The sequence below is a fragment of the Lonchura striata genome, chromosome 5 (assembly GCF_046129695.1).
Source record: "Lonchura striata isolate bLonStr1 chromosome 5, bLonStr1.mat, whole genome shotgun sequence".
NCBI lineage: Eukaryota > Metazoa > Chordata > Aves > Passeriformes > Estrildidae > Lonchura > Lonchura striata.
In genome coordinates, this window is record NC_134607.1 from 65,822,604 (window position 1) to 65,838,828 (window position 16,225).

The window sequence follows — 16,225 nt, forward strand, 5'->3', positions numbered from 1 at the left end:
ATCTTGAGGTGAAACTTTTTGTTTTAGTTTATGACCACTGTTCTGGTCACCACTAAAAAATGTCTGGCACCATCCTCTTGGCATCCACCTTTAAGGTATTTATCTGCATTGAGATTCCCTTCCAGTCCTCTCCAGATTAAAAAGACCCACATTGCACAGTCTCTCCTCATGAGAGATGCTCCAGAGCCCTCATCATAAGCGTGGCCATTGATTAGACATTGACTTCCACTGATTAAACACTGGAATGGGCTGGAGGTGTTTAAGGGAGGTATGGATGCGGCACTGCGGGCCATAGTCTGGTTGACAGGGGGTGTTATTCGGTTGCAGGATGGGCTCGATGGTCTCAGAGGTCTGTCCCAGCCTCATCGACTCCGCGTGGGCGTTCATGGGCTCCGTCCGCGGGGCCCCTCAGCGAGGCGGGGGAGGCTCCGTGCGCTTTGTGGCGCTCGGGCCCCGCTCCGTGCTCTTTGTGGCGCTCCGGGGCCCGCTCCGTGCGCTTTGTGGCGCCGCCGGCGTTCCCGGCCCCGCTCCGTGCGCTTTGTGGCGCCGCCGGCGTTCCCGGCCCCGCTCCGTGCGCTTTGTGGCGCCGGGCGGGCGGGCGGAAGCGCCGGGCGGGCGGACGCGCGGGCCCTTCCGGCGGGCTCGCAGCGCCTCGCCCCGCCGCCGCCTCCGCCTCCCCCGCTCGCCGCCCGCCGCCGCCCGGCGCCTCCATCCTGGTACTTGGGAGTCTCCATCCTGGTTTCTCAAGTGCCCGGACCCAAAACAGGAAGTAAGTGCGCGGGGCCCTGCGGGATCGCAGGGCCGGGAGCTCCGGGCAGCGGCGGCGGCCGCGGGCGGAGGGGAGGGGACGGGGCGGGGAGCGGCCGCGTGCGGCCCCGCGGCTCGGCGCGCCGGGGCCGGGCCGCCGGCCGGGCGGGCAGCGGAGCCGGCGGCGGGGCCGGCCCGCGCCGCCGCCCGCCGCGGGCTCGGGAAAATGGCGGCGGCTCCCGGGGCCAAATGGCGGCGCTGGCGGCCGCGGGCAGCGGCGCTGAGGCGGGCCCGGAGCCGCCGCCCCGGGGGCAGTGCCGGGCAGGGGCAGGGCCGCTGCCGGATCTCTCCTGGGAAGGAGCTGCTCTCCTGGGCCGCGGCTCCCCGCCTGCCCGGGGAGCGGAATTGAGAGGCGGACACACGGACCGGCCCTGCAAATCACCAAACCCGGCTCCCCTGGGAGGACAGGGCAAGGGGAGGCCGGCCAGCGCGTTTTTGTTTATTTCGCTATATTATGTTTTTAATTGTTGCTGGTTTTTTCTGGTTTTAACTCCCTCCCACATACCTGGATGTCTCTAAAAAGAGGCCCACCTGCAAGATTGCATTTGAATGTCTCCGTTTCCCCTCGCTGGGTCTGCGCTTGGGGTATCCTAAGATTGTGGGTTTTATCTGTTTTCTTTCTTTTTTTTTTTTTTTTTTTTTTTTTCCCCAGCGAGGGTCGAGAGTTGTAATTTGAGGTTACTTAGGGCAAGTGGAGCCTGAAGTGTTCGACTCTGCCAAGATCAGGGGTTTCATCTTAGGGCGGTACCAGCATCTTCACTAGAGCAATGCTCTGTTTTGCCAAAATGAAGGATTCCCGTTGGAAAATACTATATTCCCCCCCCCCCCTTTTTTTAGTTTTTTTTTGTTTGTTTTTTGTTTGTTTGTGGTTTTTTTGCAGTCTCTTTATTCTTTATTGTGTCCTTGGTCTTGGGCATGGTGAAGTGTATTACACTTGTATCACCTACATCTTCAGCTGACGGGTAGTATTTGTATGTGTTCATTCACAAAGAGTTACACTGTTCAGCCCCACCTGGCCATTGTTAGTTGAAGTAATCCAGAAAATGCTTTTTGGTTGCTAGCGCTGCTCTGGCTACAGATGTAAGTTGGCCTCTTGACATTTAGTTAGAATTCCTTTGCAAAACCAGGAGATGCAGGTTCTACATTGAGATGGACACATCTCATTCTGGTTTTCATTTGCATCATTTCATATTATTATAATAATCAACTTCATGATGTTTTATGACTTACAATTAATGTTCAATCATTTCAGTAACTCCTTAAGGAGAATGCCTAGAACTATTGATTTTTGTCTAAACCACACAAAATTATAAAAAGTGGCTATATAAGAGACAAAGATCTCTCTACTATGTTTTGCATATTCTTCTTTTTTGAACATCATTTCTGTGCTTATCAGAAATCAGAAAGCAAGAAAGACTTATCTTTGCTTATCAGTCTTACAGTTAGGATAATTTTTCTTATTTTTCTTGCATTCTGAAATTCTACCCTTTGTTTTTAAAGGTAAAGAAGTTACTGAAATGCTTAGCATGGAACTGGATTTACATGAAGGGAAAAGAATTTTAGTACATACACTTAGGAAGATTTCTATCCATAGCCATAACCTTGTGCCCAAGGGCCAATACCTGAAAAATAAAACTTGAAACTTTCTATGTTTATTTCATTTGAAAGAGCTAGGACATAGGTTTTATTTTGTTTTGTGTTATTTTTTTTTCCCCTGTGTCACATTTAAAGTATGCTCAATGCTTTTTATTAAACTTTCAGTGGACAAGCTAAAACTCATGGAGTTCTGCCAAATTTGGATCAATGCAAATGAGAACACTTCGTCCCATTGTGTCTCCCATATATTCTGCTTCACTGGTGGCCCACTTCTCTAAATACCACTGATGAGTAGGATGCAACTGTATCTATCTACAGGACTGTAATCTCTTGCTGATACAGATTAACAAATCCTTGTATGCCCCAGACTCTGGTCCCTGGATCTTTGTGATTTGTTTCTGCCCAGTTTAGTTCCTTTTTGTATCCATTTTTGGCAGCTGTTACAGAAAATTTCTGTCTTGTGGAATTTTAAATCTGAGCAGAGCTAGATTGTTCTGAAGTAAAGTTGGGGAAATTTTGTTGAATATTAGCAAAACAACAGTGGCACTAGTTGAATAATAAGAGCTCCTGATAATGTAGTGGAAGTACTTACTTGGTGTGAAATACACTAAACACTCAGGCATCCTAAAATACGAGGTCCTGTAATTTCCTTAGTGTTACTCTTGAACAAATGCCTCAAAATCCCAATGTGTTCCATTGGATTGTTCCAGTTAAATGCCTCTGTAACTGGAAACCTCCCTTAGTAATCTTCAATTTTTGCTTTTTACAAGATTTAGTTAAACATATTTATTGCCCAATGCAGAGAATGCTGCCTTTAATTCAACTCGCTATATAAATTTTAAAATTTACAACAGTCCACTGAAGACATAAGATTCAGTTAATAACTAGGGGCAATGACAGAATTCTATCTGCAGGAGTAAACATATTATTTCTTAGATGTACTTAATTTTTACAGCCCACAGAATAATTGAGCCCATCTGCCTGATGAGGGTTATTTAGAATTAAAGGAATTTTGTATTAGGATATTACTCTTTTTTTTAGTGTAAAATAAGCATTGTGAGTTTTTTTTTTCTGCCATAATTCTGCTGCATGCTTCCCAGATAAATAATGTGGCTATTATGTGGCTTTAGTGGAAAACTCATTTCACTGTATTAAATTAATCTTGTAGACAAAGTATTTTCCCACCTCTTTGGCTGCATGTTGAAACCTGTTTGAAATTGTAATACTGCTCTAAAAAGTGTTGAGTTTGGTAAATACACACAGAAATCCAACAAGGCAAAAAATGCTTATTGAATTGATACTGATTTCTAAGCTGGTATTGTGAAAAATGTTTTTGTGATTCGTGTCTACTGGTAATGGAATCAGCAAATGCCTGCATCTGCTTTGTCAAAAGTGGACACATTCCCTGGGATAACTACAAAGAACAGTTTTGAAAATTTCTGACAGAATAGCCAAATAAAATATCGAAAAAGAAAATAGAAGAAGTATAGTAGAGTCAAGAGATGAGGTGGCAAAAATGACTGATGCTTAGAATAAAATAGAGAAAGCTGTGGTAAGGCTAAGGGATATTGCAACAAAGCGACTAAAGGCTTATGTATAACAAAAAGCTTGATGCACTTGTACCAGACTAAAATTATTTAGCAGGCACTGGTGAAGGGCCTCCCTCCAGACGACCATGAACAGGACAGGAAGCAAACAACCACCTGGAAAGATTATGAAGTTGCTGAACCCAGCTTATTGATATTTGCTGATTTGGACTAACACAAGCTCAGTGGAAAATGCTTTGTAGGCTTAAAAACAGTACATATACTTTGCTGAACTTGTAAGTGGTCTGTGCTGTTAGTGGAGCAGTGACTCCCCAGCCACCCAGTGCTGTTTGCTCGCTTTAAAATAAAAGCTACAGAAATAAAATTTGATTTGGCTATCAAAATTTAATATCACAATTTCATTATGGATTATGGCACCCACACTTTCGGTGCCTGTCTCTCCAACACTGTTCTCTTCCCCAAAAGCTAACACCTTCCTTCAGAACATGACATATTAGTGATGGATTGGCACCTCTCTAAAGAATGTCTGAATCAAGGATTAAAGAAAAACCTTGGGTTGTTAATTTAAAATTCCAGTAAGCCTTTTGTTTAAAATAAAACTTGTTTGCATTTTCAAAAACACACCTAGTGAACTTGTGAAAAGATGATATTTTGGAGGTGATGAGACTACTCAGGTTCTGATTCTCACTAATTAATAAACCATGGCTGTCATTTACTTTGCATTTAGCTTTTGCAAGAGCAGATGTGTGGATGTGCAGGTGTGTGTAATGAGCAGAATTCATTCACGTGGCACATCCTGAAGCCTCTGCTGTGGTCTGACATTGTTTAGCACAGCTCTGGCTTCTGGGCTATGATGGATCCAGGGCATCCTGCAGGCAGAGTGTCCCTGCAGCCAGGCTCAGGAGAAGGTATTGAAGGGTGTTGGCTCAGGCAGCAGCACTGGGCTTTGGCCACTGAGCTCCCTGTGCATGTGTCATACCTGATACATGTTCAGAGTACCTGGTAGCTACATCATTATTAAGGTGTGAAACAATGAGGTTTGTAAGATCTGAGGATTGTTTCCTATTCAGTCAAAAGAACCACCTTGGTTATTCCTGATTTTAATCACTCATTCATGTATTAGTGGGTTGGTGCCCCTGTCCTGGGATAAATGTAGCTTGAAAGAACCTGATTGGTTGGTTTTTCTTTCAGGTTTTTTGTATTCGTATGGTCTCATGAATAAAAAGTAGTGTCCAAAATGTGCATTTGACTTTGACTTCATTCCTCATGTTCTTTCTTTCAGTGTTCAGTTGTGGTCCAAGGCTTTATGCCCTAAAGTTGATGGGAATCAAGGAGGTGGATCTTTTTAAGTTTTTATCAAGGGTTGGTCAAGGTTATTACCTTTACTCAGAAAACTTAGGATACACTAAATGATGAGTATCTTACACAGAGCATCATTCATTTTTTTGGGAGAGCCTGCACTTACAGGTGGCATAAACCATTTTTGGGAAATCAGCAAGGAGGTATAAACCCACCTTTTATCCAGGATTTACATTGAGGAATGTTTCTTGGGAAGTCACAGATCCTTGAACAAAGTGCAGTTCCTGGTGCTGGGTGCTCTGCAATTCGGGGGAGCTCAAGCTGAGAGCTGTAGATGTGACTTGATCAGAGGAGTCAGTGGTGTTCTCAGATGTGCTGCCTCAGCCACTGTCTGGTAAATCCTGTTACAGCTTTGGATGGAAGTGCCAAGGTAGCAGCTGCTGATCCTGGGTGTAGCTTCCTCCCTATCTCTGGGAATGGCATATTTGGATGGATGGATCCCTTTTATGCTGTGTCCTATTCTCTCCTAACTTGCAAACCAGCAAGGCAGGGAATGTAAAGGGATTAATTGCTGTTTTTATTAGGTAGCCAATCCAGATTGGCTACCTAATAAAAAACACAGAGCAATTAATATACAGATTGATTTTCATCAAGTCCTGAGTAACTGTTGAAACAATGACACAGCTTTGCTGTGCCTGCACTCAATTTTTATCAGTCTTCAAATAAAAAAGAAGGAATAGTCTGCTCTGTCTTCTGCTGTGGATGGTGCTTTAGTTTTCACTGCTTTTAGAACAGCTGAAGTAAATGACTGTTGTAATGTGTCTTATAAATCTCATATCTTTCAGGCCTCTAAAATGGTGAAAAATGGATGCTTTCAACTGATTGTAGAAAAATAAATGTTGTGACAACTAGTTGACGTAAATTAAGGAAGAATCCTCCACCTCCTTTCCAGTAACTTTAAGGATTTTTACTGCAGCAATCCCTGTAGTAAAACTTACTTAGAAAGTACATATGAACATTAAAAAGAGAATCTGTTTATTTTGGCCAAGTTTATTCACTCCCCAAAATCTAAATTAATAACTTAAAAGTGTGTTGAAAAAGTTACAGTCCGCTAATTTAGCTGTAATGCTTTGGATGTCTTCCTTCATGTTTTAGCATTAAGGATGCCTCATTGGGTTGTTAAAATCAGTATTACAACCGTGCTGCAAACAGCAGCTTCTAGTGAAGGATAGAGCACAGGCTGTAAAACTCAGCAGCAGATGAATCCCAAGGAAGTCACTCCCTCCTACACTTGCATGTGGCAAGGAACTGTTGGTGATAGATGTGAAAGTTAGTTTGAGAACCCTGTGATTTAAAATGTCAGTGGTATCTGAAATTTTTTACATGTTCAGAAGGATAATATCACTTCATTTGAGGAATCAGTCACTGTGTGTGCTTAAAGATGTGCCAAATCTTCAACAAGCTCGAGAGGTGAGAAGTAGTTTTTTAGAAGGACTGGCAGTAGTTTTATCTTTCTAGGATAACACTTCTCTTGGGGATCTTCAATACTGAAGAGCATGTTTTCTGATTAAAAATTAAATAATCTCCTGCTGATGCAATAATGTTAACATTATACAGGGAGTTTGAAATCCAGGTTGCAAATTCCACTTACATGTGGGTATATAGGTATCCTGGCTTACTACATGGAAAATATGTAATGTAATTGTGATTTCTGTTTTCTAAAGCTGTAGCCAGATATTTTTAACAACATTTTGGCTTCAAAATAAAAGTAATTTTTTGTGGTTGTTGACATATGAGTAAACACAGAAAAAGGACTGAGCAGTTAAAGGAGAAATAGATTCTGTTTTCTTTTTACAAATCTCTGCCAAAGTCGAGAAAAGCAGGCTTAAAACTGATGAAATCTTTTTAAAGCTTCTGGATATTTTAGATGTGATTTCATTTAGCTTCTGCAGCAGCAAAGGTTACATCTCTTTGTATTTGGATAAAACATTTTTGTGGGGTTTTGCTTTGTTTTATTTCTGAATTACTGCTGGTGGTTTACATAGAATTTTTTAGACACTTTGTGTTTCATTGCAGTACTTTTATAATGAAATTGGATTATCAGAGGCACTTTATATTGCCCTAATTCTGTGGCTTCAATGTAATGGCTTATCCTGGATTACTTATTCTCTCAGTTGCTTTTTGTACAGGTGATTGCTTGCTGTAATTTTCTGTTGCTCTTGCTGTTCAAATGCTGAAGAAAAAGTGCAAGTTTCACTTTTAGTTATATGCATGGAAGGAAAATAAAAATTTGCAAGTTGGCAGTCTATAAATAGGGCAGCTGTGACTAATAGGACACTAGAAAAATATTTGTCAGTCCTGACTAGCTTTCAGTTCTATAATAGCAGAATTATTAAATTAACAGTGGAACAAATACTGGACAAAAATATCAAATGTGAAGAATTTAGAAATGATGAAAAAGTAATAGCCTAGGTTTGTGTTTGAAAAAAAAAAATCAATAGATTGCAAATTCTCCTAATAAGGAGTTTAGGTACTGGAGAAGTTACTTTAAAGCTATCTGGTTTTACCCTGTGTGCAGGAAAGTAAAGGTCGGTGAATGTCTGAAATTGTGGATTTGTCATTTGTAAGAGCAGGCTCATTCCCTGTGGGAGTTGGTTCTGGTTGTGTGGGGTGTGGAAGCAGCATTATGGTCCAAGTGGAGTCCAGCTGCAGAAACATAATCTGTGTGTTGCTCTTTCAGGTTTGAGTATGAGCACAGTTGAAGAAGAGTCTGACACAGTGACAGTAGAAACCGTGAACTCTGTGACTTTGACTCAGGATACTGAAGGGAACCTAATTCTTCATTGCCCTCAAAATGGTATCGAATTGTATTACATAATATTTTTCTTTTCTCTTTGTTTTGATTGATCTGACCGCCATACATCCCTGCTCACAAATCTTATGAGCTACTCAGGAGCAGCTCACTGTACAAGAATTGTACTGCTTTGGTTTAAAGAATAATAAAGCATTGAATTAGGTGTAAATCCCAAAGTTGTTTGTGTGTGCCCAACAAAGATACAGCTGCTTTGGTTTATTTCAGTTGGAATGGATTCTTAGAACCAAGCATGTATTCAAATTTCTGTAGACTGATCTGTGTTTGACAGACTGCAGATGGAATTGTCAAAGAAAATACATGTTGAAGAAAGCATGGGGACTGCTGCTGTTGCCCATAACTTAGACCAGGTTCCTGGGCAGCAACAAAGCACTGAACCAGCCTGTCACATTTGCCTCTACTATTTACTTTGGTCAGCTTTTTAGGAGAACTCTGTTCAAGGCTCTACTTAGCTTACAGGAAGTAACCTGAGTGTGTTTTTGTTGTTAGAAGCTGATGAAGTAGACTCTGAAGACAGCTCTGAACCTCCACACAAGAGGTTTTGCTTATCAGAGGATGATCAAAGCCTTGATGATTCTACTCCATGCATTTCTGTTGTTGCAGTTCCAAGTAAGTTCTTTTATATGCTCCTGCAAATATATCTGTTGGTAAAGGTTAAAAATGGACTCTTGAATCACAGTAGAATATTCTGCATGGGTTTTTTTCTTCCAAATTTTATTAATATACTTGGTTATCATATTTTTTCAGCCATGTGTAGTTTTGCAGCAATTAGTATTGGCAAAATAAGCCTGTGTTAAAGTAGTTTAGAGACCTGCAGGCGCAGGTGCATTGAATAAAATGAAGGATAAGTAAATTAGCAACTCGATACTCTCCTGTGAAAAGATTTGGATTTTTTAATGATCAGACAGTTCAGGTAGTATTTCAGTGTTTTATAATATTGAGGTGTTTGTAAAAGAGATTGATGTAAAAAATACAGGATGAATACTGAATTAATTTTCCAGAAGTTGAATATTAGAAAGTTTAGTGTCATCTCCCAAAGGGAGACAAACCCAGATCTAGTTAAAATACCAATTTGCAGTGCCTGGAGTGCCTATTTGTTTGGTGGAACTCCATAGAAGTTCCTTAGAAATAAAGGCATTATCATGTTGAAGTTATGAAGGAAGGACTGGGGAAAATGCATGCAGCCAAATGATTTGAATGTTGTCCTTTAATTTGAAAATATTGGAGGTAGGGCTGGAAAATAAATATTAATACAGTTTCAAATTTTTGCATCAAACACATTTTGTTTATGTTTCACATTAGGTCATAGTTGTAGTCAAGCATAAAACTGAATATTTCTAAATCCATATTTAAATTTTACAAAGAGAAACAGTTGATAATAATTTTAGTGAATTTACTGTGTCAACAAATAAATACCAAATAAGGCTCTTCAAAATTCTCACTTCAAAGGTAGCAATTTATACCATTTGTAGCATGTGTGAAAAAATGCTTCAGGAGTTAAGTATGCAACTAACTTACCCATTCTGAAGTTTCAGAAAATGATCAGAGCTTTGAGGTGACCATGACTGCTACCGCTGAGGTAGCTGAAGATGAGATTAATGAAGGAACTGTTACCCAGATTCAGGTACAGTAAAAGTTCAAAATTTACCTATTTGATCTATGCTTTTATTTAAATTGAAATGAAAAGAGAAGCAAGTATCAGAAATGCTTACTAAAGGACTTAAGACTCTTTGAAACTAATATATGTGAGCAGAGATCTTGTTTGTAAAAATGCTTGTCTGTAAAAGGACAATTGAATAATTTTATGTATGAGAGAGGTAAGTTGTAGTCTTAAGTTGCAGCCCAAAGAGCAATACTGCAAAGAGTAATAGAGGTAACCCTCCACTGGTAGTTATGTGCTCTGTGATCTGCATAGAAGACAAGTTTATCTGTTATTGCTGTCATTCTTTGATTATAAATTAAGCTTTATAACAGGCTTAAGTAGGCTTTGTCTTGTCGCCAGTCCTAACAGTTACATGCTGTTTTCTTTGTGGGTATACCATGTTTAAAAGTTCTAGATTGGAGATGCTGGATATAATCTTGTTTCAAACACAGCCAGTGAGACTCTTCTTATTTACTGTACATTAAACAAGAAGAACAATGTTACCTAATTAATAACTGTATATTAATATGTTAAGTCTTACTCAGGTGTTTTAAAAAAAGTGATAGTTCCAATGCCATATCTAAGGCATGACACTTTTGAACATTCAGCAAGGTGGCAAGGTGTGCTGATTTCATTTTCCTTCCAATTATGTCTCCATGTTAATTGCAAAGTGATATAAACAACTGAATATCTGATTGTATCATTTCATATTGGTCTTTTCAAGATTCTTCAGAATGAACAGTTGGATGAAATCTCCCCAATGGGCAATGAGGAAGTATCAGCTGTTAGTCAAGCCTGGTTCACAACCAAAGAGGATAAGGATTCTCTAACCAATAAAGGTGGGGTATTTCAAATGCAGTTCTTCCATGCTATAGAAAGGTAAACTATTCCAAATGTCTCAGAACGTTTTGCAAGTTGCATAAAATGGTGTCTGGTCTGGCTTTCTGGAGATGGGCCATGCTTGCAGTGGTGACAGTAGTGGCCACAGTAGAGAAGGGCTGTGAATGCTGTGTGTCAGCCCAGACTGGGCAGAGAATTACGTTTGCCTGGTCAGGGGATGGGAAGCTGCAGCAGAAGTGGGGGACACCAAGAAAAAAACAATCCATGCTCAGGTTAATGGAATTGCTTCAGAAGAAGAGGGCTCCTGCAGACCAGGACCTAATGAAATAATCTCTGCTACTTCTTAGACTTCTACCGCACTGGGCATTCCTCCCTTTCCACATATATCTGTGCAATCATGTAGTAGCTGCTGAACTCAAGAGATTTTGTCTTTTCTTTCCTGCCTACAGGAGAAGTGGCTTTCTAAACCTATAGAAAAAAGTTAGAATCAAATGAAGATACGTTGTCTCTCTGGTTTCCTCAGACCCTCTACTGTATTTCTTACTTTGACTTTTACATTTACTAGAGGAACTTTCCTTTATTTTTTTCAGTCAGTTCAAAGCACCCCCTCTTTTTGTTAGAAACCTTTAGGAAGAAACACAGAATTGTCAGCTGGTCAAAGGAGGTCACTCAGTCTGGTGATTCCAATTAAGAAGTTAATAACTTGAGGAAGATATTTCTAGTAAAATATGCCAAGAGAAATGTTTGAGAATCTCCACTGTCTGAACTTTTCTTGTAAGTTCTGTGGTTTGTCGCAGAGATCAGCAGTGAAGGAATGCCAGTATGTTTCTTTTACAGTAGCTCAGAGTTTGGCATGTGTTGCCTCAGCTTAGGACTTTATAGCAGTCTCCACCTAATAATGCTTTCTTCCAGACCTCTGAGTAGGTTATGATAATCTTGACTATGAATATTCAAACATGTGAAGTGCAGAATATATGTCCTTTCCTAAAATAGTTTATTATTAAAGTTTATTCCATGTAAAGAGTAGCAGTGTCCTATTAAGGCAGGTCAGAAGCTTGCATCTGTGTGAATCACAGTTACTGAAATACATTATTTTTCTGTAACTGTGGAAGAAGAGATTGAAGCTATGGGACACAGGGAAGGAGTACTCTCTCACCAGTTCAAATGAAGTTAGTAATAGTGCCTGTACTTTTCATTATAATTGGATTTGAGTAGACAGTCGCTTTGGTGTGCTCTCTCTCTCAGCTCTGGTAATTAGCAGGCTGAGAAGGAAGTACCCTGATTTTCCTGAGCAGAGGTGGGCACATAGCCAGCACACACCAGTGTGTAAACTGGGTCACACCAGCATAAGCTCAACTAAAAGTATGGTGTGACCATAAGGGGGAAAAAAGGATCATTTAAAGTAGGAATGTTTTAATGTTTTATTAAAAGACTTCAGGTTTGGAATTCTCTCTCTGAATAAAGTTGGTTGTGTTTGCTTTTAAAGTTTAGCTGGCACTGTAGTTACTAAAGGCATAGGGAGAGAGGAAACGTTGTTTCTATTGGCTTGCCACTTTTATTTGGGGAACTAAAAGACCCACCACAAGATTTTCTGTTGGCTGTGACCCCTGAGCATTACTCCCAATGCAAAAAGGAGGAGAGAGATGGGGACCAGCTTGTCAAAAAGAGGCTTAATGGAGCATTTACCTCTATAAAAAGCACTCACAGTAGGTGGCACTGCTCTCATGTTCAGCAGTGTTAAGGCATGAAAGAGAACCCTACCTTGTTACCAATTCCTCAGGTGATCTTCTGAGTCGTATTTTAAGTTCCAGCTTCTGGAATCACTTTGAGTGCATGGAAATTTCAGCTGTCAGTTTAAAGACAGAAATTTTCTAGTTGCAGCTGAAGAGAAAGGCTGAAAATGTGACTTAACAGCGCATGGAGGAGTTCATGTTCTGTGTTTAAAAATGGGATGTTTTCGAAGAGGGGTCTGACTCACATTATTTAAATATTAGTTGAATGTTACTGTCAGTTATGAAATAACATCTGTTTAAAATTAATGCTAGTTATAATTTAGTAGTTAAAATTATTCTTTTCCTTGTTAATTCCAGTATGGGTCATGTTTGCAGATACTTCTGTTCTTGCTGTTTTTCTCACCTTTACTTCAGTAATTAGCTGTCATTTCTATTTTCAGGCCATAAGTGGAAGCAAGGGATGTGGTCAAAGGAAGAAATTGACATTTTGATGAGTAACATTGAGCGTTATTTAAAGGTATGTTTAGAGTATGTTCCCTGCTCGTTGATGTGGTGATGCAATTCCTGCTAGAAACAACTTTCTTTAGTACTTCCCAGAATATACAATAAGCAATCTGAATCAGTTTGTTGTAGGAATGATCATCACCAATTTGAAATACATAAGAAAATGTTATTCATAGACAGGATTTAAGTACTGCTGAATGTAACATTGCTTTTAATTTTTGTACTGGATATAGCCCGTTTTGAGCATTCTGACATGACATTTTATATGGTTAAATCTCTTTCTCTGACTATACATTGAGGACTCATAAAACTTTTGTTAAAGATGGTGGAAAAAATTGCATTAGCAGTTTCCTTACTGAGCACTTAATACAACTTCCAGACATCCCTGATGCTCGGTCTGTGATTGTGTACTGTATTAGCAGGATGCCTGTGTCTGCTTTCTTCCCCTTAAATTACTGGGGTCAAAGTTCAGTGTAAATGGGCATGTGGTGAACACGCTGACAGTGATAATTGCTCATAAATCATATTTGTGGTATGCTTGCAGCTGAGAATATTTGAGCTGAGCCCTTACAACTGAGATTATATAGCCTGGATATTACACCAGGCTATATATATTCACCATCCTTCACATGTGGTTAAAAAAAAAGCCCTGAATTTAGTGTTCACTGGAATAAAAATCCACACTATTAGTTGAAGAGGGTGTCTGCCCACACATATATTAGAGGTTTTGCCACAAAATCATTCATGGGTAATACTATGTTTTAAATCTAGTAAAGCTTTCTTAAGCTAGCTAAATAACTTCTGAGTTACTGATAAGTCATTTGATTCATTATTTTCCCATTTATCTGCTTTCTTATATTGATTTGAATAATTGAAATATAGTGATTCTTCGTTTAAGCTGAGGTTAAGCTTTACTATTATTACTTCATTGCAGTGTTTTTGTATTGAATTTATTTGAGTTCCCATCAGAACAAGAAGAGTAGTTTAGTTGAAAGAAATAGCTTTTGTATAGGGGCTATCTAAAATTATGTAATAAATCAATATAGCAGTGTTTGACAGCCTTCCCGTGTATGGCCACAGACTAATTCCATTATAGTACATATTCCATGATGTTCTATATGATGGTTCAATTTTTGATCTTAACATATGCATTGGACAGATTTTTTTTTTTTTTTATTATATGTGGATAGGTGTTAGAATTTCTGTGTCTCCCTGGACTCCAACATAAAAAAACCAAAACAACAAAACCTAGTGTTCAAGGATTTGTATTTGAGGGAGCTAATCCATAAATACTCCATTTTACTTTTGGACTGTAGTATTTTTGATACACAGAAAGCTGCATAATGGCTTCAGTTCTTGTGTTCTACTTCTTGATTCCTAGGAGACTTTATCTAAGGTGTTCTGTTTGTGGTTTTTGTTTTTGTTTGTTTTTTTTTTTTAAATGCTTTGTTCTAGGCCCGTGGAATAAAAGATGCCACTGAAATTATATTTGAAATGTCAAAAGATGAAAGAAAAGATTTCTACAGGACAATAGCTTGGGGTCTGAATCGGCCTCTCTTTGCTGTCTATAGAAGAGTTCTTCGCATGTATGATGACAGAAACCATGTTGGAAAGTATGAAACCCTCTAATGCTGCATGGTTTTATTGGTATGAGTAGGGTCATGTATTTATGCTCAACATGTTCTGTGTGAGACAGAAAATTTTAGCCAAACAGGCCTAGATTTTGCTAATATGTCCCCTCTGCTCAATTCTGATAGCTCATCCTTGGCAATAGTTGTGTTCAGTTGATTCAATGACAGCTTTAAAGAACAGACAAACAAAAAGCCCAAAACAAAGGTGAATAACAGATTCTGATATGATGACAGGACTTGGACACAAGGATGGATCTCCTGAGAAGTAATTTTTTTCTAGAGCTGTGACCTGGAAGTAATTGATGTCCTGGCTTGCCATTTTTTAAAGCATTAATCTGGTGCTATCCAGAAAGAATACTATATTTTAGTTTTTGAAGGCAGCTGAAAATTAAAAATATTTTCTCAGTGCTGATATACTTTTTTGATGAAGAGTCAGCTTTATGGTGATGGTGAATTGGGACAGTAAGGAAGAAGCTGTTTATTTGAAAGACTAATGCAGAAAATTCTAATTCTGTTCATAGGAGTAAGATCATGAAGAATGAGGAATTTTTCTGACAAATGAGAGGAATCTTATACCAGTTAACCTTAGAAATGCACTAATGTGGAAAATGACATTTGTTCCTCACATTCAAGTGTTCAGTCAAATTGTGTCTTACAGCTGAAATTCCTTAATCTCTTGTTCTAGCTAAATGTGTGCCGTGTTGTTAGTAAAATAATATTTATGCTCTATTCTTTCTGTTTAAAATAATGTCTTTTTATTTACCTGTTGCTTAGGTATACTCCTGAGGAAATTGAAAAGCTTAAAGAGTAAGTCATCTTATGAACAAAGTCATTCTTCCTTGTTTATATTTAGTAGCTTGATCCACTTTTAAGGGTTTCCTTATATGAAATCACTGAAGAGTTAACAAATAAATTTGACTGCCCCAACACTACCCAGAAATAGTAGCTTCTATCTAAAGAAAAATGAAACTACATTTGAATTCTTTTAATTTTTTTTTCTAATGTGTGTTCAGACCCTAACAATATGTAACCAAGTTCTAAAGCAAGGCTTCTGTTGTAACTAGAAAAGTTTCAGATTTTTACAAGCACAGTCAATATTTGTGGTTATGAAAAATAGAAGTTCCTTTTCTTTACAAAATTTGAACAAAGGTTATTCCTACAGGAAGTGGCACGTCAAGAGTAGGATCTCCCCTAGGAAGTACAGTTGTCAGTACAGCTCAAAAAGCCTAATTTTGAGTATGAACCTGGTAGATCAAGGAGATGGGGCTGCAGATTTTATCCCCTCCTGCACATTTCCATGCTCGAGCAGCTAGAAGAAGCCGTAGCACTGAAGGGAGGAAGGAAGGGAGTATATTGCATTGCATTGATGGATCTGTTTGGATCAGTTGAGCTGGTTTGTGTCATTCACAAGGTGCCTGTGGTTCCAGATGTGTCAGAACTACTTACGGATCAGCATATTAAGCAACCTGCTGTCATGTGAAGGAGAAAGATGATTGCTAAAATGATGAACATGACTATGCAGTGTTTTGCTTAATTTAAATTTTAGGATGCCTGGGTTTTCATTGGGCATTACTGAAATTTCTCAAGTGCTCTCTACATCACCTGAAAATCATTGAGGAACCTGTACAGAATGGAAATTAGCTGTTTATCTAAACATTCATACTGTGTTTAACACACTCATTAAGCCTTCAGAATCTTCCTGTAAGACATATACTATGCATTTTATATGTATCTTGTGGCTCAGCTGGTTCAAA

The 16,225-nt window shown here is 39.3% G+C and overlaps 1 protein-coding gene across 4 annotated transcripts in view; it reads left to right on the top strand.

Annotated features, from left to right (window-relative positions):
• Nucleotides 1-245: 245 nt before the first annotated feature.
• The window catches only part of DMTF1 (cyclin D binding myb like transcription factor 1), a 29,924-nt gene continuing 13,944 nt past the window's right edge, over nucleotides 246-16,225 (top strand). The window contains exons 1-8 of one of the 4 annotated variants that reach the window (XM_077783670.1): nucleotides 246-268; nucleotides 7,990-8,106; nucleotides 8,611-8,730; nucleotides 9,651-9,745; nucleotides 10,488-10,602; nucleotides 12,777-12,853; nucleotides 14,296-14,453; nucleotides 15,246-15,278. In XM_077783670.1, coding sequence (XP_077639796.1) covers nucleotides 7,998-8,106; nucleotides 8,611-8,730; nucleotides 9,651-9,745; nucleotides 10,488-10,602; nucleotides 12,777-12,853; nucleotides 14,296-14,453; nucleotides 15,246-15,278 — 707 coding nt within the window. In that variant the 5' untranslated portion in view covers nucleotides 246-268; nucleotides 7,990-7,997. Of the gene's footprint in view, nucleotides 269-649; nucleotides 770-1,091; nucleotides 1,393-4,917; nucleotides 5,313-7,989; nucleotides 8,107-8,610; nucleotides 8,731-9,650; nucleotides 9,746-10,487; nucleotides 10,603-12,776; nucleotides 12,854-14,295; nucleotides 14,454-15,245; nucleotides 15,279-16,225 lie in introns of those variants that run through there. The other 3 variants (XM_021531025.3, XM_077783669.1, XM_021531026.3) reach the window with 3 other exon arrangements.